The following is a 24,256-nucleotide window of genomic DNA, read 5'->3' on the forward strand; positions in this document are numbered from 1 at the left end:
TTATGCTCTAAGGAAAGTGCCTGTAAATTCTGCTAGCCCCCCAATTGTGCTAGGAATATCACCAGATAACCGATTCATTGATAGATTCATTTTGATCAGTGCCTTCATATTTCCAATTTGGAAGGACAAAGAACCATTGAGATAATTCATGGACAAGTCAAGCTCCAACAGATTATTAAGAGTCCACAAGCTTTTTGGTACGCTAGATGTTGGATTGTTGGAGTTTAAATAAAGATATCTCAATGAAGAAATGCTCCCTATGCAGTCAGGCACTTTGCTAGACAGCCTATTGCTTGCCAAAATTAAGTATGCTAAGTTGGGAATATGACAAAACTCACTTGGAATTGGTCCTTGTATCTTGTTATCTCTAAAACTTATCCGCTGAATATTTAGTAAACTTGAGATGGAACTTGGGATTGATCCTGTCAAGCCATTGCTTCCTAAGTTTACGTAATCCAAGTTGCTCAAGTTGCCTAGTGACTTGGGAATTTCACCTCCAATTCCACAATGAAACATATGAATTTCTTCAAGAGATTTGGAAAGATTTCCAATAGACACTGGAAGATTTCCATTCAGTGGATTTTCATCTAGCCACAACAATCTCAAATACCTGCAATTTCCTATAAAACTGAAGAAGCTCATGTCTCCAGACACAGTAAATTTGTTTCCTGAAAGATCTAAGAGTTCTAGGAACCTTAGGTTACCAAGAGAATCAGGAATTGCACCAATAAATTTATTCCCTGACAAGTCTAGACTCTTCAATTTAGAGGCATTGGAAAGAGTTGGCAATATTATTCCAGTGGATTTGTTGTTCCCAAGATAAAGCGCTTGAAGATTGGGTAACGTAACACCTAAAGTGGAAGGAAGAATGCCCGAAAAGCCATTACCTTCTATGGATATTTCTCTAAGAGCTGAAATGTTGGAGAGCTCCTGTGGGAGGGGATCTCTTAAACTATTTTCACTCAAGTATAGCATCTCCAATTTTGAAAGGTCACCAATCCCATGAGGTATAACCCCTGACAAAAACCAATTTAGGCAACAAGTTAAATGAGAAGAAAGAAGAAAACCAATTCAATTGAGGAATACATACATAGATACATATATACATAATAATATACACACATGTATGTGTGTTTGTCTATATATATATAGTGAGATAAAAGCAAAATCATATATAGTTGTGGGATAGTTACAGTGCAGAATGGGAGTAATAATGAAGACTTTTTGTTTTCCTTTCAAGACTTACAATATTGGTTCATGATTGAGCTGTCAAAGCAACTTTATATTTTAGTAAAAGGAAAAATGGTTAGAACAACTTTATCTGATACGAACTTAATGTTAATCAAAATATCAACAAACTTATAGTGCATTTTTAATACTGCACAATTCTAAAGACCTTTTAATGTTATTATGGGAATTATTCTCTCACCATTTCAATAATTGATTGTCACGTCACTGAACAGTTAAAAAGGTTGCTGAATGGTACTTAGAATTATGGCAATCGGGTCCGTTTCGGGTTGACGGGTCGGGTTGAGACCCGGGTATAACAGAAAATCCGCTGATCCGAACCTGACCCGGCAACCCGAAACAAGTCAGGATACCGGACCCGAACCCGAAAATTTCGGGTTGGCGGGTCAACCTAAAATGACCCGAAACTTAATTTTAATTTATTAATGTACCACTATAATTTCTAATAAAACCAATTTCATACAAGACTAATTACATAATCAAATAATAAAAATTTAAATAAACATCCCAAACCAAATCTAAAATAAATTAAAACACCGTAAAAGTGTTTTATCCCAAATCAAATATAAAGTAAATTAAAACAGTATAAAAGTAAAAAATAATATAATACATTATTTGTCCAAATATAATAATTTCAATTTCACACAAGTTAAATAAATTCATTTAGGATTAAGTGATTAATGCCTTTGGAAAAAAAGAATAACTTAGTTTAGTTCGATAAAATAATTTTATGTTTATTAAATAATTTTTAATTCATAAACTGGTTATCGGGTCATATCAGGTCACCCACGGGTTGACCCGAATTCGACCCATTTTCTTTTCGGGTCTATCGGGTTCGGCCCGATTCTGAAGAGTTTGAAGAGTCATTTCAATTCTTTCAGACGTCCGGTGATGATGCTCTTCGTCCGATATGATTTTTCTATGTCTGTCCTGTCTATCGGACGTCTGGTATTACCATTGTGAGCGTCCGACAGCTTTCAACTTCTTTTTTCTTCTTTCAATTGCTTTTTGAATCAAATTTCTTCAGAGTTGAAAAGCTTTCTCATTGAAAACATATTAGTATTATCCAATTATTTTGTAAGTATCAAAAAATTGGGATCAAGATCATCATTCTCCCCCTTTTTGAGGATGACAAAACAATTAATGGATGATATTCTGAAAAAATGTGAGTAAAAAACTCTCCCTTACACATAGCATCTATAACCAAATCAAAGTCATTCAGTACCAATATGAGTAAAGCCATGAGCAAAGTAATTGTCATCAAAAACTCCCCCTTACACATAGTATCCATAACTAATTCAACATCATTCAGTAATTTCTCCTCCTTTTTGTCATCATAAAATCAGAAAATAATTGCCATCAAAAGTAACATCATTAGCTAACATCAAAATCAATCAATGGCAACCATCACCAGCCAAATATCAACAGAAAAATAATATCAAAAGATATGAATGAACATCAATGATACCAACATTCATATCAATCAAAATTCATTAATGGTAACATTCAAAAACGTCAAAAAAAACACAGTACTGAACATCAAAACATATTACAAAAGAAAAACTGAAAATGCATCCTAATATGAAGTGCAAAATACCCTAGAGTACTGTCGGATGCCCGTTCATCAAATACCGGACGTTCGGTAAAGCTTGATTGAAAAAGAAATTTAGATAGTCTTTTTCAAAACGCCCAATTTTGTCCTTAAAAATATAAACTGATCCAAAAGTAAAGCTTTTGTAAGAATATCAGTAATTTGATCTTTCGAACAAATATATTTTACACAAATTTCATCATATTAGATAAGATCACGAATGAAATGATGCTTTATGTCTATGTGCTTTATCCTAGAGTATTGAATGGGACTCTTTGTCAAATTTATGGCACTCGTGTTATCACAATACATAGGTACACAGTCATACACTAGTCCAAAGTTATTTAAGGTATGTTTCATCCAAGCAATTATCAAGAAAATGACAAGTACCACTAGTACTTTTTCTATCTATCCTACACCCACTAAAATCAGCATCCAAAAATCACATAAGGCAAATTCATGATATTTAGGATATCAAAGACCATAATTCAAGGTTCCCATCAAATATCTAAAAATTCTTTTAACAGCATTTAAATGAGATTCTTTAGGGCAAGATTGAAAACGAGCGCACAAGCAAACGGCAAACATAATATCGGGTCTACTTGTGGTTAAATAAAGTAAGCTACCAATCATACTTCTATATTTCTTCTCATCAATTTTCGTACCTTGTTCATCTTTGTCAAGTTTTGTGAATGCACACATAGGCGTTCCAACTTGTTTCGAATCTACCATTCCGAATCTTTTGAGAAGTTCCTTTATATACTTTGCTTGATTAATAAATGTACCCTCTTGAGTTTGAAACACTCGGAATCCAAGAAAGAAATTTAACTCTTCCATCATACTCATTTCAAATTCATTTTGTATAATAGTAAAAAAATCCTTGCATAAACATTCATTAGTAGCATGAAAAATAATATCATCCATATATATTTGCACGATAAGAAGATCATTAGAGTTTTGTTTAGTGAAAAGAGTGGTATCCACAATACCCTTTTTAAAATCATTCTCAACAAAAAAACTATCCACTCTTTAAAACCATTCTCAACTAAGAGTTTTGAGTTCTTGACAGTTAGTATCATGTCTAACTATCCACATGTATTTTATGCATCTTCTCATGTTCTTTCTCACATAACAATCACTTTTCATGTGACTTTTTTGACAACATAAACTACACATAATCAAAGAGTTATTTACATGAAAAAGTTTAATAGATCGTACTTCTCTTCTCTTATGAATAGTAAATTCATTTGCACCAGAATTTAACTTCTTTTCATGAGTGCCAAAATGAGATTTTGATCTATTTCATTGAAAACAATTTTATTTTTTATGTTAGAGAAACTCATTTAGATTATCCATTCTTCTTTTCAAATCACCTTGTTTCTCTTTGAATATTTCACAAAATCTTGTTTTTCTATCAAACTTATTTTATAGATCAATCTCACCTTTTTTCAAATAATCATTTTCAATTTTTACTTTTTTATTTTTTGAAAAAGATGTGCATTGTTTTGAAGAAGAAAACTAATTTTGTATTTTAATTCCTTGTTTCGAGCATAAGATTCTTTCAAACTATCATGCAATTTTTCAATAAAGGATTCAAGATCATCATCAGTTTCATCATCACTTTCAAGTTGAGGGGTACAAGTTGTTACCTCATTATTTTCCATGGCCATAAAAGTCATTTGAGCAGATTCTTCTTCCTCCTCTATTTCAACATCGGAGTTGCACTAATTGCATGTGAATTGGAAGTTGAATTTTGGTTTTCTTTCAACTCTTCCTTCTTTCTTCTTATTCATTGGATACTCACTCATGTAATGTCCAAATTGGCCGCATTCATAGCATTTGTCACCTTACTTTTTGTTGGCCTCTTGTTTTCCTTTGTTTCTTGCATTGTTGAATTGATTGGAATTTGAATTGGTAGATCCTCCTTTTCTGAATCTCCTTTTGTTGAGGATTCTCTTAAAACTTTTTGTGATGAAAGCAAGGTCATTATCATCAACATCCATATCTTTACCATCCAATGAAACCGAGTCATCTTCATCTTGAGATGCTTTTAGAGCAAAACTCCTTTTTACTTTTGCATCTTTTTCTTCTTGTACCTTGGTCTTAAGTTTCAACTCATAAGAAGTTAAAGAGTTTATAAGAGATTCAATAGGCATTGAATTCAAATTTTTCGCCTCTTCAATAGCATTCACTTTACTCTCTCAATCTTTAGACAAAGTATTTAAGATTTTTCTATTTTTTTCTCCTAAGTATTCCTTTTCCAGAACGTCTAAATCCTTAATAACATCATTAAATCTACAATACATTTTATCAATATTTTTATGAGGTTCCATCTTAAATGACTCATATTTAGTAACCAATATAGATTTCTTTTATTCTCTAACATTCTCACTGCCTTCATGAATTTCTCTCAATTTGTCCCAAATCTCTTTAGCAAACTTACAGTTTTTGACCCTAATAGATTCATTTGAGTCTAAAATACTATATAACATATTCATAACTTTTGCATTTAAGGTGAGATGTGATAAGAGTATATTTTACGTATTTTTAGTGTGCTTTATTAGTTAGTTTTGGTGTATTTTATTTAATTTTATAAATAATTAACTAAGATTCTAGTGAAAATATGCATTTTGTGGTTTAAAGTGTGAAAATTGCATTTCTATGAATTTTTATGATAAAAATTTTATATTTTACAGGTTTATTGATTCAATCATCAAAAGCATTGAGAATATAATTTGATGATTGATGATGGATTAAAGTGATAAAAATAAAATATGAAGTGTGAAAGAAGAAATGCAATTAAAATCAAAAGGAAGCAAGATGTTCAGTTTTGACACGTTTTTGTATTTTGGCTATATCTTGAATTACATACATTGGATTGGGATGATTCTCGAACCATTTTTGAAGCTAAGAGATAGATCTACATTTAGTATGAACGCATCAAAGTCCAATTCGGCTGTTTTCCTGGTCAAAATGTCAAAATACAGAAGTAAAAGTCTGCTGTTGAGAGCTGAAAACGCGGAATTGACCAGTCAGTGGTATTTTTATTATATTTTGGTTCTCAGAACTCCAAATTGGATGATTCTTAAGGCATTTGACAGCTATTTCAATTGACTACAACTTCTATGTTTCGCACAAGAGTCAATTCAGCCGCCATCATAGAGAAAATAGCAGTTGAAGTAGCCAGATTCTGGTCAGAAATAGCTGTTCTCCACTGGTACAACCTGTTTTCTCCTTCAATAATTTACAGTTATGGATGAACGTATGACAACCAATTAACAGCTGTAAAAGGGATGTTTCAAGCCTCATTTCCTGATTGCATTCATCTATATATAGCCATGGAGTTGCAAGATTCAAATGAACTTGGGAGAAAGCTAGAGAAACTCACCAGAAATGTAGTTTTCACTAGAGTTTCCTTAGTTCATTAGTATAGTATAAGTAGAGTAGTTTATCCATCTTGTATTTGTAGTTAGATTTGGATGAAGATTGAGGAGCAAAGATGGAGAGGTTGATCTCATGTGACAAGGGTGATATCTCTTCTACTACTTTCTCTCTTGTGTTGGATTTCATGTTTAATTATAATACAAGTTGGCTTTGTGTTTTTATCATGTTTAGTTAAAGTTTATGCCTAGAGTATGGATGAACTTTCTATATTTTGTTAGTGATGTTTATTTGGTTATTTGGTGATATTATTTTGATCAAATTATTTATCACTTTTAATTTTCTAATCATAATTAATTGGCCATTAATTGTGATTATCTAAAAGTATTAAATTTGCAATGAGAATTGGAATTTAACACTAGTCCAAAGAAGTGATAAACCTAGGGAGTACACTCACGAGAGTAGAGGTGCACCTATGTGGTTTAAGTGACTTGTTCATGTAATTTCATAAAAGAAATGAACTTGTATTTAATTCATAACCACGAGAGTAGGTATGATTTATTTACAAGTATAGTTGATTCACTACGAAAATAGGTTTCACATACATAAGGAAATTACGCCATAACTAGCCAAGATAATAACATTCACTGAACCGGTATTCTCATTTGCAAGATTAGTAAGAAATTCCATATCTCAAGAAACTTTCTAGTGTTAATTTTATTACTTTTACTTCATGCTTATAGTCTAAATAATAAAGGAGTTCGAAAATCACTGGTAGTTGCAATCTTCTCTGTGGAATCGATTCTTAATATCTTATACTCGCTCACGATTCGTATACTTGCGATAAATCGTGTGTGGGGTATTTAGAAATTTATAAATGTAAAACTTGATAGGGATGAGTTTAATATTATATGTATACCCCGCACACGTCAAGATGAGCTCTATTCTCTGCAGTCAATTCATTTTTTGTTTTTGGTCTTGATCTATGAGTATTTTCATCTTCTATTGAGGCATCATATGAACCTTCATTAACAATAAATCACAGTTCAATGTCAATTGATTGCAAGAAAATAACTATTCTCTCTTTCCAACTCACATAATTTAACCCATAAACATTGGAGGTCTAGTTACAGATTGCCGTTCAAAAAACATGACATTGTTGATTGTCATCTTCGCTCCTAAGCTGCTTGAGTTTAATCGCCAGGAGACCAAGTTCTGATACCAATTTTTAGCCCCGAAAACAACCTAAGAGGGGGGTGAATTAGGTTGATTAAAGAAACTACTCAGGTTATGGGCACTTTTTGCTCAATATGAAATTTACCCTATTTTTTAAGTGATCACAGAATGAATCAATCAATAAAGGAGCAATATCACTTAAGAGAAGTAGAAGAGATATGCAATTTAAGGTTCACAAGATGATAAATAAAAAGAGAAGAATTGCAAACCAATTGACTACCAGACTCCTCTTGAACTCGAAGATCAATTCACAAAACAAGTTTCTTCAAGTTGATGAAATACAACCAATCTTGTTTACAAAGGAATGCTCACTTCCTTCTTGCCCCAAGCATCACTCGGTCAAGTTAGGAAGTTTTACAATCCCTCAAGATAACCCTCACAGAGCTACACTATTGAAGTATTCACTCGCAAATGAAAAACTTACAAAAAACCTTACTCCACAAAGAATACAAATGTTCCTTGAAAAATATTTTCTCACTAAAACTACTCTTGATCTTTTGTATTCTCAGTGTACAAAAGTTATTTTGAAGTTTTTGACCATACTCTACTTATAGGAGACCAAGAAAGTAATTCATTAAAACTTCCAACGGATAGAAGCTAGCTGAAAAGTCAACTAGTCATTGGGAGTATCGGACGTCCGATATTTCTGATGTTTGCGTCCGAAAGCAGGCAGAGAGTTTGAAAAATCTTTTCAATTTTTTCGGACGTCCGGTACTTCCGATGCTTGGGTCCGAAAGTGGGCAGAGAGTTTGAAGAGTCATTTCAATTCTTTCGGACGTCCAATGATGATGTTCTTCGTCTGATATGATTTTTCTGTGTCTGCCTTGTCTATCGACGTCCGGTATTGCCATTGTGAGCATCTGACGTCTTTTGACTTCCTTTTTCTTCTTTCAATTGCTTTTTGAATCAAATTTCTTCAGAGCTGAAAAGCTTTATCATTGAAAACATATTAGTATTATTCAATTATTTTGTAAGCATAAAAAAACCGGGATCAAGATCATCAGAAACAAATGATAAGGAATCCAATTCGAATTAGGAAATAATAAACTGCTAGATTCCTTTTCTTTAATGCACCCGTGTACTCCCCTTTAATTGGCAACCAAAATCTGGAAATTTTTAGGATGTTTTCAACTGAATTTTGTTGTTACAATTTTTTTTTTTTTATAAAAAAAAGCAACAAGAAACTAATGATGATACAAGGAAAATTTTGGCGACTAGGGTTCCGTCAAGTAACCCGATTAGGGTTTGACTTTCTTTGATGAATTTTTGTTCAAGAACCCAAGAAACAAGCAAGATATTCAAGATTTTTGAGAAAATTTTTGTTTTAATCAAGAATTTCAAGCACGGTCAAGAATTATTCAATAGTTTCTTCAAGAAATACACGGACAGCTATGAATTTCCAAGTTTTCTTTCAAGAACTTTTCAAGAACTAGTTTATGGCTTCAAGAACTTTAGGATTGCTGTTTTATCAATCAAGAAACTCAAAAAATCCAAGAACTTAATTCAAGAATTCAAGAAACAATGCAAATCAGATTCGAACAGCCTACACAATTCAAGAATTCGACAACAAAACTCCAAGAACCCAAAAGACACTTTGGATGTACCACCAGTTTTTTTAACGAGAATCAAAACTAGAAGATTAAAAATGAACCAAGAAATACCAAATAGGAATTAACAAGGATTAACATACAAAGAAACAAGAAACCCTAGACACTAAAACAAAACAGAAAAAACAAGGGATATACATGATACCTCTTCAACTAACTCTGATACCGACTGATGAACTCTATATGAGACTAGAACCTAGAAGATTGATAGGTAATACATTGGAAAGATAGAGTTGAGAACGACACAAGGAACCACTTGAGTATCGAACCAACGATAGAAAGACGTCACGATTGAATGCGTTTCTTAATCAATCAGTCTTTGATCACCTTAGGAATAGCACTAAGATGTCAAATTTAGCTTTTGCAAGCCATGGAAGAGGGCAACGCCCAATAGCAAATTTGTTGGAAATTTCTCAAATCTCTATCCTTTCTTGAATGAAAGAAAATACAACTATAAATAACCCTACTAATATGCAAGATAGGTTGGACTAAGACTTGACCCAATGAACTACTCTAATATGGACTTAATTTCAGACCTAAGGGAAACCATAAGGCTGGCCGAAACTAACCCCTTCCAAACTAAACAATCCGGCTCACTAAATATGGCCTAACCATCTAATTCGGATACAGCTCAACATGAGATTTTGGATCGACTTTATTCCTACTAATTTAACTAAAATATCCAGCAGCATACTGCTAACAACTTGACATTAAAATTTGGCCTGCTTGAGCTTCAATGGACAGCCCATACAAACTCCACCTCGCATCAAGCAATTTATAGCATTTAACTTCACAAATTGACTGCAAAACAATATGAAACATCTTCAAAAATATCACAAAATTAGCCCTTACCACAATGCATTTTCTTTTGAGCAAATTCCTTGTAAAATTTGTGCTTAATGATGAAAACTTGTGTTTATCTTCCTAAAAGGAGTTTTCAGATCTAAGCTCGAAGCTTGAACCCACAACCATCTCCACTAAATTGTTCTTTCTCTTTGATATGTTGAACTCATCTCCCATTATCAACTGAAACAACCTCCAATGAACAGAGTTTGATTTTTGGATAAGTTCCTTTCATATTTTTGCTACTTTAACTTTAATTCCTGCTGCTTCCTATTTTGTATAGCAACATTTATAGTCTTCAGATCTTGCTTTAAACCTTTAGGAACCCAGACCTTTTGAGGTTTAAGAGGACATTTGAAAGGAGTATGCTTAAATTTTCTAAAATGGCTACAATTAGGTGAGTCAATTTGTAATACAACTTCCGGATGAGCCATTAATTTCGATTAGAGTACTACAGTCTTTTTTGGATACTATACTGATAAAATTAAAATTTACCGTTAGATTTGGAATAAGAGTTACAAACCCTTAGATAATTTCAAGAGTTTAAATCATTAGATGTGCAAAATATAATTGGTTTAGAATCATTGATACAGTACGCAAAAGAGATGGTAGTAATTTTCCAATTTTGATACGTTGACACAATGTATCGTATCACTGAAAAAGCCTAATTTGCTCGAGGTCATTCTATCAGAATACAAAGGCTTTCGTATGTATATGATTAGCAAATTTGCTTAATTTTTTTGTGGCTTAGTGATACAATTTCAAATTGTGTAATTAAAGCCTCAAAGGAAAAGATGAAAGATCCTTCTTTAAGAGATCCAAATCAGGAGAGCCTTCATTTCTTTCAGTGCACATTAGTGTTACCACATTTCTCCCTTCCATCTCGCATTTAGTTGCTAATGGATTAAGGTCTTCAGAATAGTAGTGCAAGTGACCCTTACACTTTGGGATTACCATAGTATTATAAGTATGGAATACTATGGCTCATGTAATATCGTATCTTGCGATGTATATAGTTAGATGCTTAAGAAAACTCGCTGTTTTTCAGGGCAATTAGAAGGAGTCAAAGTCTTGGATTTCTTGAATTAGAATGAATAGCTGAGTGGCAATTCTAATCTTCTCAGCAGTGGTTTTTTTTTTTTCCAGTTAGGTGACATATTGTCCGAATTTTTACTAGAATAAAGCAAATGAAAAAAGAAAGATCAGTAAGTTAGATGCATTTATGCTTTTATTCAAATCCTTCAATACTTACAACTTAGAAAGAATGGCACAAATTAACTAAGAGTACGAAAGAAAAGCCAATCTGACTTCATGTACACTTGAAGACACCAAAAACACAACAAATTTGGAATAAAAAAGGAAAATACTGAACTTGACCAGTCTTCCAGGAAAATGATGCTGGCTCTCTAGTTTATGGAACTGCAAACCCGTCTAATGATCCCATCTTGACCTGTAAGGGGGCTTAAATCACCCATTTTAACCATTGCTGCACTAAAATCAGACGAGAAAGTTCGAGGATTTTTGCTATATTCTTTAACAATAGTATCAGTTGATGATCCATTGAAAAGGGTTTGGTCTGATATCAGAAGGCCTTTCTTCCGCACAAGATTCTTGTAGTAGTTGTTGTCGAATTGATTTGGTGTCACCAAATCAAGTGGTGCCAAATTGCTATTTCTGCCGGTTCGTGGGCACCGGCGACGGCGGGCGCTGGCAAAGCCTGCATTAATATCTGCTCCGTTGCTATATATCCTTTGCTGGAATGTAAAACATTGTGCCTGGCCTACCGTGTGGGCTCCTGCATTTCAATTTCGAGTCCATAATCGCCATCAGGATCAAAACTATATATATTCAATGTGCATATAGAAAAATGGAAAATGTAAAAAAATTATGGATTGCATTTTCGAAAGGATTGTAAATTATATACTCTACTTTCAGTTTCATATATATATATATATATATATATATATATATATATATAATTTTTTTCCCTTTTTTTAATTATGTGAGAAGACAAAAATACGCTTGATTTTTGACACCTGAAATTTTCATATCAGAATGGTTAGACGAATAAGGGTTTTTAGTCTTTTAAACTAACAAACATAAAGGAGTAATGAATAAAACTAAAACTTTAATTAGTTTATAAATCTTGTACTCTTTTGAGAAAGAAAAAATCATACACCGATTGGTTGCAAATTTTTAAGTTTGCATGTACAAATGATGGAAGTGGTTAGGGATGGGCATCTGAAAAATATTCTAAAAGAATATTCTAGCACTTTTTGCAAATTTAATTTTGTGCACAGCCCCAAGCAAAAATAAATAAAAATCAGACTTGGCATACTGTTCCAAAAGTGAATCAAAAGAAACACAAGTATTACCTGATAAGGCAACCATTTCCCTGGGAGTAAAACCCTTGTTTGAAAATAGGGTAATAAGTCTATCAAGATGGTCAAAAGGGGCAGGAAGATCACTGTCTGCTAGGGAACGACTAGCAGTGGTAGAATCTCTTCTTCCCAGCTTTACGGTCCATGACGGACCCCCAACCTGATATTATGGCAATTATAAGAATTAAGAGGTGAAGGAATAATGAAGCACGATCTAGAACTTATATTTTCACATTCTAACAGAAAAAGAAAATTTACCCAATAATATCATCTTTTTGATCTTGTCCTACTTTCTATTATCAAATCTCCTATAAATGATGTTTTTTAGGTTAAAGAAAAATTGTACCGTGCTCTGATTTAATTATTTTACAAGCTCTTACATTCTGATTTTGGAAAACAAGTTTTTTTTTTCCTTTTTTATGTTCTCATTTGATTTTATTTTATTTTTTGCCTAAATTTTAGATTTTTCAATAGCCAAAAAGTTATAATTTACAAACCTACGCAAAATTAGATTTTACTGTTTCTGATTAGTTATTCTTTTGCAAGATCTGTAATAATGGAGAACAACCCCTCTATAGCTTTTATGTGACTGTCCAATCTACAGCTAGCACATGTGGTCTCTAGCTATCAACTTTTTGTCCTTTTTAATTTAGGCTTTGAGGATAATTTTGGTATCTAAACACAAATTAACAATGTTTTGCACAGGACAGAATTTCAGAGAGAAATTTGATATTCTAAATTTGGACAGCCCAGAAGCACCGAAGCCTATATAAAATAGTTATCTAGGATAGATACATATAAAACTTGATAACCATTTCACTATGATGAAACGGCTATTAGGTGTGGCCTGCCATTGCTCGTAGCTGCGCAATCATCAGTGCAGCAGCTGAATCTGTAGCTTCTTCAGGAGTAGAAAGCAATTCACTGAAACAGGAAGAATCAAAATCCATGCCTTCTACAGTTACCTTAGCTAAAAATCCACCTAAAAAACAGAATAAATGGGATAAAACATATACTCCCTTTAGGAACACGAACACAAAATGATTTCTATGCATAGAAATATTGTTCATTCTTGCCCTTGCTACCTCACCTTCAGAAACTGTAGAAAAGAAGATCACAATATACATATACATTCATACGATAAGCAAATGAAGTCTTGGGTTCTTTCTTTGAATTATTTCCTTCTCGGCAACTTTGTTGTTGTGTTACTGAGGCCAAAGTGGCAGGCAGTATGAATCAGAGATGGTAAAAATTGGTTTAATGATGGCTTGAGAATTACATACAACTGTAGTAAGGCTTGATCCTGGGAAATTCTTCTTATCAATTGTTTTATGCCATATTAAGTGGGTAGCAGCTCTTATCAAAAGTAAAGAAGGCTAAGAGTATATATTCAGACAGCCCTAATATTTAGAAATTCAAGATCAATGTAGATATGTCTTTACCATCTGGGGCTGACACGGAATAATTGACCATCCAGCCATTCACACCACATATACCATTCAAATCCTGCAAGGAGAAATTTAGACATTTATCACACCATCCAAAAAAGAAAACTAACAACCAAACAGTTCACATGCCTAACACTATCTTAAAAACAAATCCAATCATAAAACATGTACGAAGAATACAGCAGGAGAATTTCTTTGAATCCTGCACCACTTGCCACCAAAAATTGAAAATGAAAAGGACACGAGGAAAAGTAGCAACAACAACATGTCAACCACTAATGGTTGTATTCTGGGTGCAAGATGACAGCCTGAGACTGACAAGGAGGAGCATCATGCAGTCTAACACATGCTTAGAAAAATATGACACCAAAGTTATGTAATTATTCTACTGACAAAATAAACAATTGTCTTACCTAATAAGAAAAGCATAGAAAAACACATCATTCCACAACCCCTTCACTAGTATCTAGTTCGCATTGTTTCCAAAAAGCACAGGAGTGAAAAGCTAAAAGAGAACTTCTTGAATGAAAGACATAAAATAAACAGACAAATCTAGTATGTTCATTTGCCTGAGTAGGAGACCGCAAATTAAAGATGGCATCTGATATCCTCTTTGTGGTTCTGAGTTGATTTAAGCGACGATGGCCACCATGTTGATAACTCTCATGCTGATATTTATCTTTGAAGCATGCATCATTACAACCATCCATGATGGCATCTAACATAAGAGCCAAAGCATCCTCATTGCCTAGTACAGAACAAGAAATGTGAACATAGGACATAGCTATTCAATTTCACCAAATAAATTAGTAATAAAGTGATAAAACTGCAGAAGAGCAAAAGGTTGTTAAGAACTTTTTCTTGTAAAGTTACCATCATGTCTTGCATTTATGGGCCTTTTAAAAGAAGCAAACTCATTCTCCATGTATAGTTTTACTCGCAGAGAGGAGGCCATCTTACCTATTGAATTATCCATGAATCGAGTGAAACTAACTTTGGGCATCTAACCCTTCATCCATTGCATAAACAAAGATTAACAGCTCAAGAATCTTCTAACTATATCACAAGGTTAGCATAAACCGTTGTAAATCTTAACTAGGTAGCTTTGTTCATAAATCTAATGCCAACTCAGTCTTAGTATGCAGCCTACACCTAAGAAAGGAAATAAAAAATATTCCTTGATAATTCAAGAATTTATAATCCAACAAATTGCCATGGAAATTTATATCATTTTGGAGGCTTGAATTCTTATTTTTCACCTCTTTTGTTCACTTGAAAAGCTGGCCCATATTCTAAAGAAGAATGTGACATGTTCAATTCTTTTCTTATGAGAACGGAGAGGAAAATTTAACTATGGTAGAGTTGGTATGCTGAAGAATCAAGAACCTAGCTTGGGAAAGGTGAAGCGGAAGAAGAGCTTAAATGTATTAAGTATGATACCAACTGAGGACCTTCATTTACTGAATGGAAGATATATTTTCTATTCCATTCAATTCTTGCACAAGGTATCAGGCATGTGCAGGGATAAAGAAACAAAACAAGTCAAGATAAGCACTATACCCTCTATGATCTTCTGGATGTTTTGATCACAAGCTGCAATCTCATCATGCATGAGGCGAGCTTGATGACACTGCCAAGACGAAAAGATAAGTCAATGAATGTTCTATACCAGTTTAGGAATGGCTAGGACTGAATAAAATGTCCAAATGGAACATTTAAGAAGATGAAGTCACTATGTAATTGGTTCATAGTTGGAATATTCACAGCAAGGAAATCAAGCTTGGAATACTAAGACAAACCAAATATTTGCAGCATTCAGAAGATTGACTTTCCAAAAAATGTACCAGATAATATTAGAGAGAGAGGTTTTTAGTATCCAGGACAATCTTTCCGTCTCACAAGTTTTAGCACTATTTTCTGCAATACACATGTTATAGCTAACTCTGATGCATATAAATCATACAAAGCCCAACTTGTTAGAAATACTTCCATCGCTTTTAGCTACCAATCGTATCAGCAAACAGAAATATTTACTGATCTCTTGCTTCTTGATGGAACTTAAAATATTTTGATGTACTTTTCCCTTCAATCTACTTCAACTTTCTGGCATTTCCTTAAAAAGATAAGATCAGGGTTCATTCAAGGAGCTATCAATAGTCAACATCATCCACCCCGTCACACTTCTCACAATAGCATTCACACAAATAAAAATTGGAGAAAGAAAAGATGAGAATGATTGACTTCCTTATGCTGCTGGTCAGACAATGAAGTCCGTCACTATCTTTTGGAAATAACCCTCTTCTAGGAAATAACATATCCTCTTCAACTAAAGCAACTGTACTTTTACCCTAGCCAAGTCTATCCAAGTGATGTTAGCAATGAAGTCCATCACTATCTTTTCGAAATAAAGTTGCTTAAAAGAATCTTTGGCATGAAAATCTTTATCTATCAGAGACAAGCACAAGGTACAGGCTAGACTACCAAAACCTTACCATTTTTGCTCTTTTACTGAATAAATGTCCCAAAGCAGTCTGTGCCAGTGCTACGTCTTTTGTTACAAGTGTAGCCTGCTGAGTTTCAACACTTCTGGCATTTGGCTCAAGACAAACTGGTGCATAATCTTCCCCTTGAGTCCAATTTAGATTGTATGGGAGAGTCCAATTGATGCCAATTCCAGAATCCTTTCCTTCTCTACTATTAAATCTATTTGATTTTGGGCTACCAGCTGACTCCACCTGCAGACAATTAAGTGTCACAAAAAGTAGATCACTAACAAATTCTCATAGAAAAAGGACACTAGTTAGGCAAGCAGTATCAAAAGCTGCAATGAGGCAGTTAAACATTGGTCCACTGAAAATGATGCTTTAGAACCACTAGAAGAAAAGTAAGTTGATTGACTAATAAAGAAAACCACACCAAACGATTACTTTTGTGTCCTACATATTTTTTGTAACAACTTAAAATAGCATTTCCAGCAGTGCATCTTCATCATCACACAAAAGCTGGAAATATGAGCACTGAATGATTAACCTCATCTCTAAAAGGAAATACTTTGAGCTTTTGATATCCGCAATCAGCAATTATAAATAGTCGGTAGAAGCTCAATGGAAAGAGTTACCTTCAGGTTATAGAGAATAAATTCACAGTGTACATGTTCAGAGAAATTTGACATTATATACTTGTGCAGTTGAAAGAAAAAGGCTGGTCCTAAATATGCTTTCTATTTTCAACATAATTTTCTCTAGACTACGGGAGAAGTCAAGATCAAGAAGCCTCAGCTAATAATTCAGAAAGTGAAACAATAAAACAATCTATCACGTAATCTGAAAGACAAGAAGAAAAAAAGAAAAGGGTTATTTTCTTTTGTATAAAACCTTTAACCTTGAGGAGCTAAACAATTCGATTTACATCCTGAAGTGGTTGGAATCACTCTTGCAAAGGCTAAAAATACATCCTAGAGTTGGATCTTCTATTTTCAAATTTTCAAGGAGACAAAAGAAGACGAAAAATACTTCAGCCAAACTCAATGGTGGACCAAAAAGATGGACACTCATGTCATAGCATCCATGACCAAAAAAAGCATTGACGAAGGATTGTAAAGAATAGGATACCAGAGGAATATAAAGAAGGTGGGGCTTGTACCATATGGGAATTGTCCTATATTACACATGTATTTAGTGATGAAAATGGTACCTGGGTAGTCTACTAGATGATGACTGTTCCTCCTCCCAAAGCATATAACCAGAAAAAAAACAAAAAGAAGAAAACCTACTGTTTATCATTCAGTACCACTGCAAATAAAGTTCACCATGCTGCTTTCACAACACAGTTAATCTTCCCTGTTTATGATGCGGTCCCTACTCACTAACAACTGAGGTCATCTTTCAAAATAATAGTCTGCACGGACTACAAATCTCTAAGGCACGTTTGTTTAAGCAATGCATCTTCTGAATGGGCAAGATACTTGCAGTTGTATACCGTACTTCTTTTGGCACAAAGTTAATTTTGTACATGCAGCAATAATAGTGTATGAACAAGAGAAGGTCGAGATGTCATGGCGCAGCCTCATGGTTTCACAATCACACTTCTGGTTCTTGTTGCAACTACTAGGTATATCTCCCCAGTTTGCACATGCAATTGATAAATTTCCAATAATCAAGTTCACTTATCATGTTGAACAAGCATCTCTTCACACTGCTTTATGTGCATGTGTATATAGGTGATTGTGTAGCTAAACTTTCACACAGATAAACATATTCTCAGACACCAAAACCAATTACCCTAGCCCACAAAAGAACCGACCCTGCCACGGGCAATTGTTAAGCATAAGAAGTTCCTCTAGCATCCTTGTAATCAATCTTCTTTTCTAAATTTAATCTAGGTAAAGAAAAACCATGATAAGGTAATTACTAAGGTGCTAAACTGTATTACAAATGCCGCCATTAAAAGTATCCAATCGGCATATAAATCTGCATCTATTCACTCCAGGAGTAGTTGCGCACTTCTCAGCTTAATGGAAATGTCCATGCTTTACTTCATAAAGCTTGTCAGCAAGTAAAACCCCGATGCAAGATGCAAATTCAAATTGCTATATTAGGTTGGTAAGCTAATTGTAAAGAGACAACAATGATTTTCCAGAACCTCTAATCTCAGACTAAAACAATCCCAGAACTCATACTGCTGCCTTTGAAGTAATAGGAGCATCTAAACTGCTACAACACCAGAGCAAAAATCAAATATCACAAAATCTCCTCAAAGATTATTAAATGTTAATAACTAGAGCTTGCAAATAATTGGTACAAGGCTACAAGCTACTTAAATACAATCTTTAACAGGACACACACAATTAATTGAAGTTTATTTGATTTAAGCGAAGACTTTCCTACTTCTTAGTATCATCGAACTCAGACTTCCACTGGGCACTTTAATTCGAATATCAACAAATGAGGGTGCATATGAACCTATATAGCTTAACTAACAAGAAACATATTACTTGCAAAGTTTTTTACCTTTATTGTAAGTCAGAATATTAAAGTCACTTACATTGACAGCTCCACCTACAGAAGCACATGCACCACTCTTTACAGGAATCTTCCTTTTCTGGTGATGGTAAACTCGCATAGGTGAATCTGCACTCTTATTCTTGTCCCCGTTTTTGGTAAATCTCATTATAACTCCACCATCATCCGTCTGCTGCCTTTTTCTGGGAAGGAAGCAGCTTATCTGGAGTTCATTAGTAGGACCCTGTTTTGAATCTTCAGAATCCTCATTGTTCATGGTATCCAAAGATTTATCAAGCTTTTCTGTGTCTTTGATTACTTTCTTTATCTCCTTACTATTGTATGCATCAATTGTATGTTTGCCACTAGAATTTCCACTGATAGAGTCTCTCAACCCTTCGACAGTTGAGTGAGTGAGTTTACCTGTATCAGAGTTTTTAGTGCCTTCAACTTTATTCTCCACCCTCTTAGCATTGTCACTACCACTGTTCTCTTCACTTATACAATCTATATAAACACAATTTTCTGACTTTTTCACAGTTGAGTGACTGATGTCCGATAATGCATCAAGGCTTCCTGTTTCTTTATCTTCTGTCTCTGCCCTCTTGGAGTTGTCAGTACCAGTTGTGTCTTCACCACTACAATTCTCCAACTCTTTCACAGTTGTGTGATTAATGTCCAAGAATTTATCTGATTGTTCTAGTTCCTGAGCTTCTTCAGTCTCCATCTTAAATTTGTCAGTAGCAACTGTCGCATTACCTCTAAATTGTGCATTTTTGCAGTTTCCGTCCAGTTTTTCTGCTTCTTGAACTTCTTTATCTGCCCTCTTGGAGTTCTCTGCACTAATTGTGTCTTTACCACTACAATTTGCATCAATGCAGTTCTCCAACTGTTTTAGAGTTGGGTGAGTGATGTCCCAGGATTTATCAGATTGTTCTGTTTCTTGAGCATCTTCATCCATCGTCTTAGATTTCTCAGTAACAGCTTTCTCATTAACAAGGTTCTCCAACTGTTTTAGAGTTGGGTGAGTGATCTCCCAGGATTTATCAGATTGTTCTGTTTCTTGAGCATCTTCATCCATCATCTTAGATTTCTCAGTAACAGCTTTCTCATTAACAAGGTTCTCCAACTGTTTTAGAGTTGGGTGAGTGATGTCCCAGGATTTATCAGATTGTTCTGTTTCTTCAGCATCTTCATCCATCATCTTAGATTTCTCAGTAACAGCTTTCTCATTAACAAGGTTCTCCAACTGTTTTAGAGTTGGGTGAGTGATGTCCCAGGATTTATCAGATTGTTCTGTTTCTTGAGCATCTTCATCCATCGTCTTAGATTTCTCAGTAACAGCTTTCTCATTAACAAGGTACTTTGCACTGTTGCAGTTCCCATCATTGCACTGCCCCTCATTGTTAACTTCTGCATAACAGGGATTTTCCAGCATTAGATAGCTATTGATCTCTATATTTCCCTGTTCCACACTAATATTCTGCAATCCATTTGAGGTAACTTGCTCTCTTTCAGAAAATTTTTCACCAAAATTCTCCTCAATTTTCAGAATGCTGCTCACATTGGATCTCTGCAAGCTAATTGAGGGAAATTCCCTGAAATAATTGGTGATTCAGAAAGTAAGACAGTGCAGAAAAGCTTTAATGTCTGTAGACTGTTTAAATAAATAAAGCACTCTACTCTTTTTAACAGCATAAGCTTTTACATTTAGTGCAACTCCACAGTTTATCAAATCTTATGGCCAGAAAAAGAAAATGTCATGAAAACAAACGAAAATGGAAAGAATCCATAGTTTAAGCAAATCCCAAACACTGAGGCAGATAGTTCAATCATTCCAATGGAATTTCCATGCAACTACTCCCTCAACTTAGAAACTTAACTATCATTTTGTCCAATGAAAATAATTCACAGTTGAGGCCCATAAATAATATTCTGCGATGTGTCATGCAGAACTCAGTCAAACAAGATCATGTAGATACACACATCTTCCTGTGAGCCTAAATTCAGCAGCCAAGTAATAAATGTTTGACCCCACAAACACATTGCACCAAGATTTTCAAGGGCACAAATGCACAAAAACTGCAAAAGTAGCCAAATCCTCTGAAGCATTCATAGAATTCATGACTCCTGCAAAACGACTAAATTGGGATAGAATCAGGTATACAACGGAAAAATTGATTTCTTTCCATTAAAAACAAAGAAACGAAGTTTGAAAAAGGTTGTCATTATATGCATGCTTCCTTAGAGTCAAATGGAGTCTGACAAAAACTACTTTATGCAGCTCATATAACTTTTTCTTATAAAGGTCCTTACACTAGATTCCTCAAAGTCTTTCATTATCCAGAACTGAAAAGAATGTCCAATGTACATGTGTTTTGTTACATTATACAATTGTAAACTACAGAATATAGGTTTGAGCATGAAACCTTTATAAACAGATATCATTTAACTTCAACGTCATAGTACAAATGCAACAGGTAGTCGTTAAGAATCTATGCTCATTTCTAGAGCAGTAAGAAAATATATTAGAAGCTGTGATACCAGTAGTAGCAAGCTAAATAAATATGCTAAGAAGTGGCAAGAAACAGAAGTTCACTGATGAGACACTAATGAGACGGTAATAAAAATAAGCACTGACAATTCCCTAACAACTTAGTTAAAACTATACAAGTTAAAAGCTCTAATTTCAGTCAAACATTTAATTTCTTGGATGATTCTACAAAGTCATCCTTCTTAGTCCACCAAACGACCTCCATTCCCCACCGCCCCAAAGGGTGCCTGACCAATTGGACACAAAGCCCAAGTGGAATAACGGATTACAACTTGCAAGAGTTTCCTTTCACGTAACAAAGACATAACCTTTCCAACCCTGACCACAAGACATGCATTCACAAGCCAAAATCCCTCCCTTTTGCTGATCATAGGAAGACCATCACATGCAAACAGTAAATCAAAGGAGGGGAAAAAACAGACCATATCCTCTACAACATGGCAATGAGGAAAAGACCAATTGAACCACCAGGATTTAAGTGACAATGATGAATGCATCACCTTTGAGGTAAGGGTTTGGAGATCTGCTCCATGTTCTCTTTGGGTAGATTAGGAAGTTAATGATAGGCAAATTTATTAGGTTTGAGGCCATTGCTATGTAGGTCTGGAAGGTGGGGGCGGGTACGGGAATTCCTGTGTGTATAAATGTAAGCAAGTCGAACGCAGTATTGAATCCTCAGTGGACTCCTCTTATATTTGAGAAAAGCTCAAACTCATTTGACCAAAATGAAGTCCGATGTAAATAGGTAACTTAGCTCCCTGTATTAAACTCCAAATGGTTACCGGAGGCCACAGAACAGGTACAGTCACCAATATTAAAGCAAAAAGATAACAGTGTTGCGAAATCCTAATTGGCCATTAAAAGTGTAGATCACATTTCAATACCATACTAAATGAATTTCCAATTTTTATGGCACGTAACTATGGACCACTGGACAACAGGACAAATATGACCATTAGTCCATGAAGTAGGGCAAGTGGAGAGAGGTAATTACATGGAATATCCTGAAAGAGCATTTGAAAATTAAATTTTGAAAGTTAGTGATGACGTAAAGTAGGAGCTAGATACTGCTGATTGCAGGACAGGGAAAACATATGGGGAAAGCTGGTTGGCTAAAGAGAAAGGCTTGAGAATTCTCACTCAGATGAACCAGCTGCTGCCAGTCTAGAGAGATTTAGACCTTGCCCTCATAAGGTGCAACCTATGAATCTACTGGCTGTAGGCCAATCGACTATGATGAAGATGAAAATATTCAAGGTGTTTATTTTAAATAGGTAATGAACTGCTCCATAAGAAACCTTGAATATGAAATAAAATGTAAGACAACTTCTGCGTTCAACCAGCAAAAGGAAAAAATGAAAATAGAAAAAACATTTTGAAGCAGTAGAAGAGGAAGATTTTATCAAGACGTCATGAAGAAAATTACATATCCAATTTAAATAATGTAATCATCTATAGCATAATGGGTCTTATATTTGTGCATCCATACATCTCACTAATGATAAGTTATTTTTTCTCAGGATATTAATAATATTGTCTTAAAGTTGAAAGCAAGCAAGCTGATCAAATGTCCTCAGAAAAATGTGACATGCTCTCATCAGAGCAAAAGAGGATTGGCCGCTCAGAAAATTCTCTGCAATTCAAGTTCACTTCTGGTCATGAGCATCCTGGTTGAAATCAAGACACTTCTCCTCTTCATGCCTGCTTTGCATAAGAAAGATATGTGCAATTTATACCTATTATCCATTATGTCAGTTACTCTTCGTAACCGATCCACTTCCGACAATAAAGAAACTGAGCATGAAATTGAAACTTTTACCTTATAAAATCCAATAGACTGAAAAAAAAGTAACTGATTACAGAGAAAAATGAAGTAAAGACCTTCTATCTCTGAATTAGTAATGATCTGGAAGATCCAGCAGAATGGAGAAAAGAAAGGAACCAAGTGTTTATGAAAGAAAACTACTAAGAAAAGAAATCGCTAGATGAATGATGCCACTTGTACCTTGAATACCAGCTTGACAGAATCATGGCATAAGGAAGCACGTTATAATGCTCAACCACTGTGGTAGTCATCCAGCTATGAGACATCCATTCAAACAGGGGGCCCTGCAAACTAATTCAAATGCAGAAGCACGTTTATGGTACCATCATTGTTACCTGGGAAGAAAAATGATAATTTAAAGCGTTTTCAAATCTTAAGTGGCATCCTTTAATTTTCAAGCAGCTCCTGAGTTTTTAAAGACAACAAATGATTGAAAATTCACTCAAAGATCTGATACAAGATAACTTGAAAAGCTCATTTAACTTCTATGGCCTACCTTGCAATTTCTGAGCAATCTACTGTGGAAATAATAAATCCAAAAAGATTTATAAAATGTTGTAATCATAGACATATAATCAAAGGTGTTTTACAGATGAGCTAATTTGGTCCAGTAAAATATCTGGTTGTCTCCTTACTCCTACACCAACTGGGCAAATTCTGAAGAATCTACAAGGAGAGGACAAAAGTATCTGATCGTCTTCCTAAGAGTGTTCCATATGGCCAAATTAGTACTCAACGCAAATCCCATGTGACTAATTAGGTATCCATAACTTTCACATTTTCCTAGATGAAATTAAGCAGCAACACTCTGTTGTCTAATTCTGTGGGCAGTCAGTGTTTACACAGTCCAGCTTCCAGCTTCAATGAGTCCTTCCATCTGTTTCTTTTATCCCAACCAAGTACTAGTTTCTTCTCACCACTTCTCAATCAACTGGATAGACACCTACTTAAAATGTCAAAATTTCCTATTCTTCTTGCTTTCCCTTGATCTTTTAGTGCTTTACTTGCTGAGCTGCAAAGTAGCACAATAGTTCCTGCAACAGCAAGTTCCCCTATTTGCCAACAAAGCAGTCACCACTGCTGGCTCTTCTCTTCAACTCTTGCTTCTCTAACCTATAATCTTTCTTTATTTCTTTCCTCAC

The 24,256-nt window shown here is 34.6% G+C and overlaps 3 protein-coding genes across 5 annotated transcripts; all 3 read right to left on the reverse strand.

The window, feature by feature from the left end:
* LOC113752146 (probable leucine-rich repeat receptor-like protein kinase At1g35710) lies at positions 1-3,571 on the reverse strand. Its single transcript, XM_027296278.1, has 2 exons — positions 3,505-3,571; positions 1-1,016 (listed from the first exon to the last, which is right to left on the reverse strand). Exons 1-2 carry the CDS (start codon positions 3,569-3,571, stop codon positions 1-3), a joined length of 1,083 nt encoding a protein of 360 aa, XP_027152079.1.
* Positions 3,572-11,252: 7,681 nt separating this feature from the next.
* On the reverse strand, positions 11,253-12,558 carry LOC113752147 (lignin-forming anionic peroxidase-like). Its single transcript, XM_027296279.1, has 3 exons — positions 12,529-12,558; positions 12,282-12,447; positions 11,253-11,701 (listed from the first exon to the last, which is right to left on the reverse strand). Exons 1-3 carry the CDS (start codon positions 12,556-12,558, stop codon positions 11,313-11,315), a joined length of 585 nt encoding a protein of 194 aa, XP_027152080.1. The 3' UTR covers positions 11,253-11,312.
* Positions 12,559-12,987: 429 nt separating this feature from the next.
* LOC113751248 lies at positions 12,988-23,401 on the reverse strand. Of its 3 annotated transcripts, none has more exons than XM_027295185.1 (7): positions 23,295-23,401; positions 18,779-20,333; positions 16,228-16,470; positions 15,296-15,365; positions 14,305-14,483; positions 13,730-13,793; positions 12,988-13,211 (listed from the first exon to the last, which is right to left on the reverse strand). In XM_027295185.1, exons 1-7 carry the CDS (start codon positions 23,378-23,380, stop codon positions 13,162-13,164), a joined length of 2,247 nt encoding a protein of 748 aa, XP_027150986.1. In that variant the 5' UTR covers positions 23,381-23,401; the 3' UTR covers positions 12,988-13,161. The 3 variants fall into 3 exon arrangements, with proteins under 3 accessions (XP_027150986.1, XP_027150984.1, XP_027150985.1); XM_027295183.1 differs by having other exon boundaries at positions 12,988-13,269; XM_027295184.1 differs by lacking the exon at positions 23,295-23,401 and adding an exon at positions 21,790-21,864 and having other exon boundaries at positions 12,988-13,269.
* Between the last annotated feature and the right edge of the window lie 855 nt (positions 23,402-24,256).

The sequence above is a fragment of the Coffea eugenioides genome, chromosome 11, assembly GCF_003713205.1.
Source record: "Coffea eugenioides isolate CCC68of chromosome 11, Ceug_1.0, whole genome shotgun sequence".
In the NCBI taxonomy this organism is placed as follows: domain Eukaryota; kingdom Viridiplantae; phylum Streptophyta; class Magnoliopsida; order Gentianales; family Rubiaceae; genus Coffea; species Coffea eugenioides.

What these genes read in the sequence shown, in the direction of transcription:
- LOC113752146 (XM_027296278.1), bottom strand. Translation starts at nt 3,571, where the DNA reads ATGGTAGATTCGAAACAAGTTGGAACGCCTATGTGTGCATTCACAAAA. An exon ending in ACTTGACAAAGATGAACAAG is followed by an intron (nt 1,017 to 3,504) that starts GTACGAAAATTG and finishes GGTTTTTGTCAG; the next exon opens with GGGTTATACCTCATGGGATT.
- LOC113752147 (XM_027296279.1), bottom strand. Translation starts at nt 12,558, where the DNA reads ATGATATTATTGGGTAAATTTTCTTTTTCT. An exon ending in TGGGTAAATTTTCTTTTTCT is followed by an intron (nt 12,448 to 12,528) that starts GTTAGAATGTGA and finishes CCATAATATCAG; the next exon opens with GTTGGGGGTCCGTCATGGAC. An exon ending in GGAAATGGTTGCCTTATCAG is followed by an intron (nt 11,702 to 12,281) that starts GTAATACTTGTG and finishes ATTGAAATGCAG; the next exon opens with GAGCCCACACGGTAGGCCAG.
- LOC113751248 (XM_027295183.1), bottom strand. Translation starts at nt 23,380, where the DNA reads ATGTCTCATAGCTGGATGACTACCACAGTGGTTGAGCATTATAACGTG. An exon ending in TCAGTAAAAGAGCAAAAATG is followed by an intron (nt 15,366 to 16,227) that starts GTAAGGTTTTGG and finishes TCGTCTTGGCAG; the next exon opens with TGTCATCAAGCTCGCCTCAT. An exon ending in ATTTGCGGTCTCCTACTCAG is followed by an intron (nt 13,794 to 14,304) that starts GCAAATGAACAT and finishes TTCTCCTTGCAG; the next exon opens with GATTTGAATGGTATATGTGG.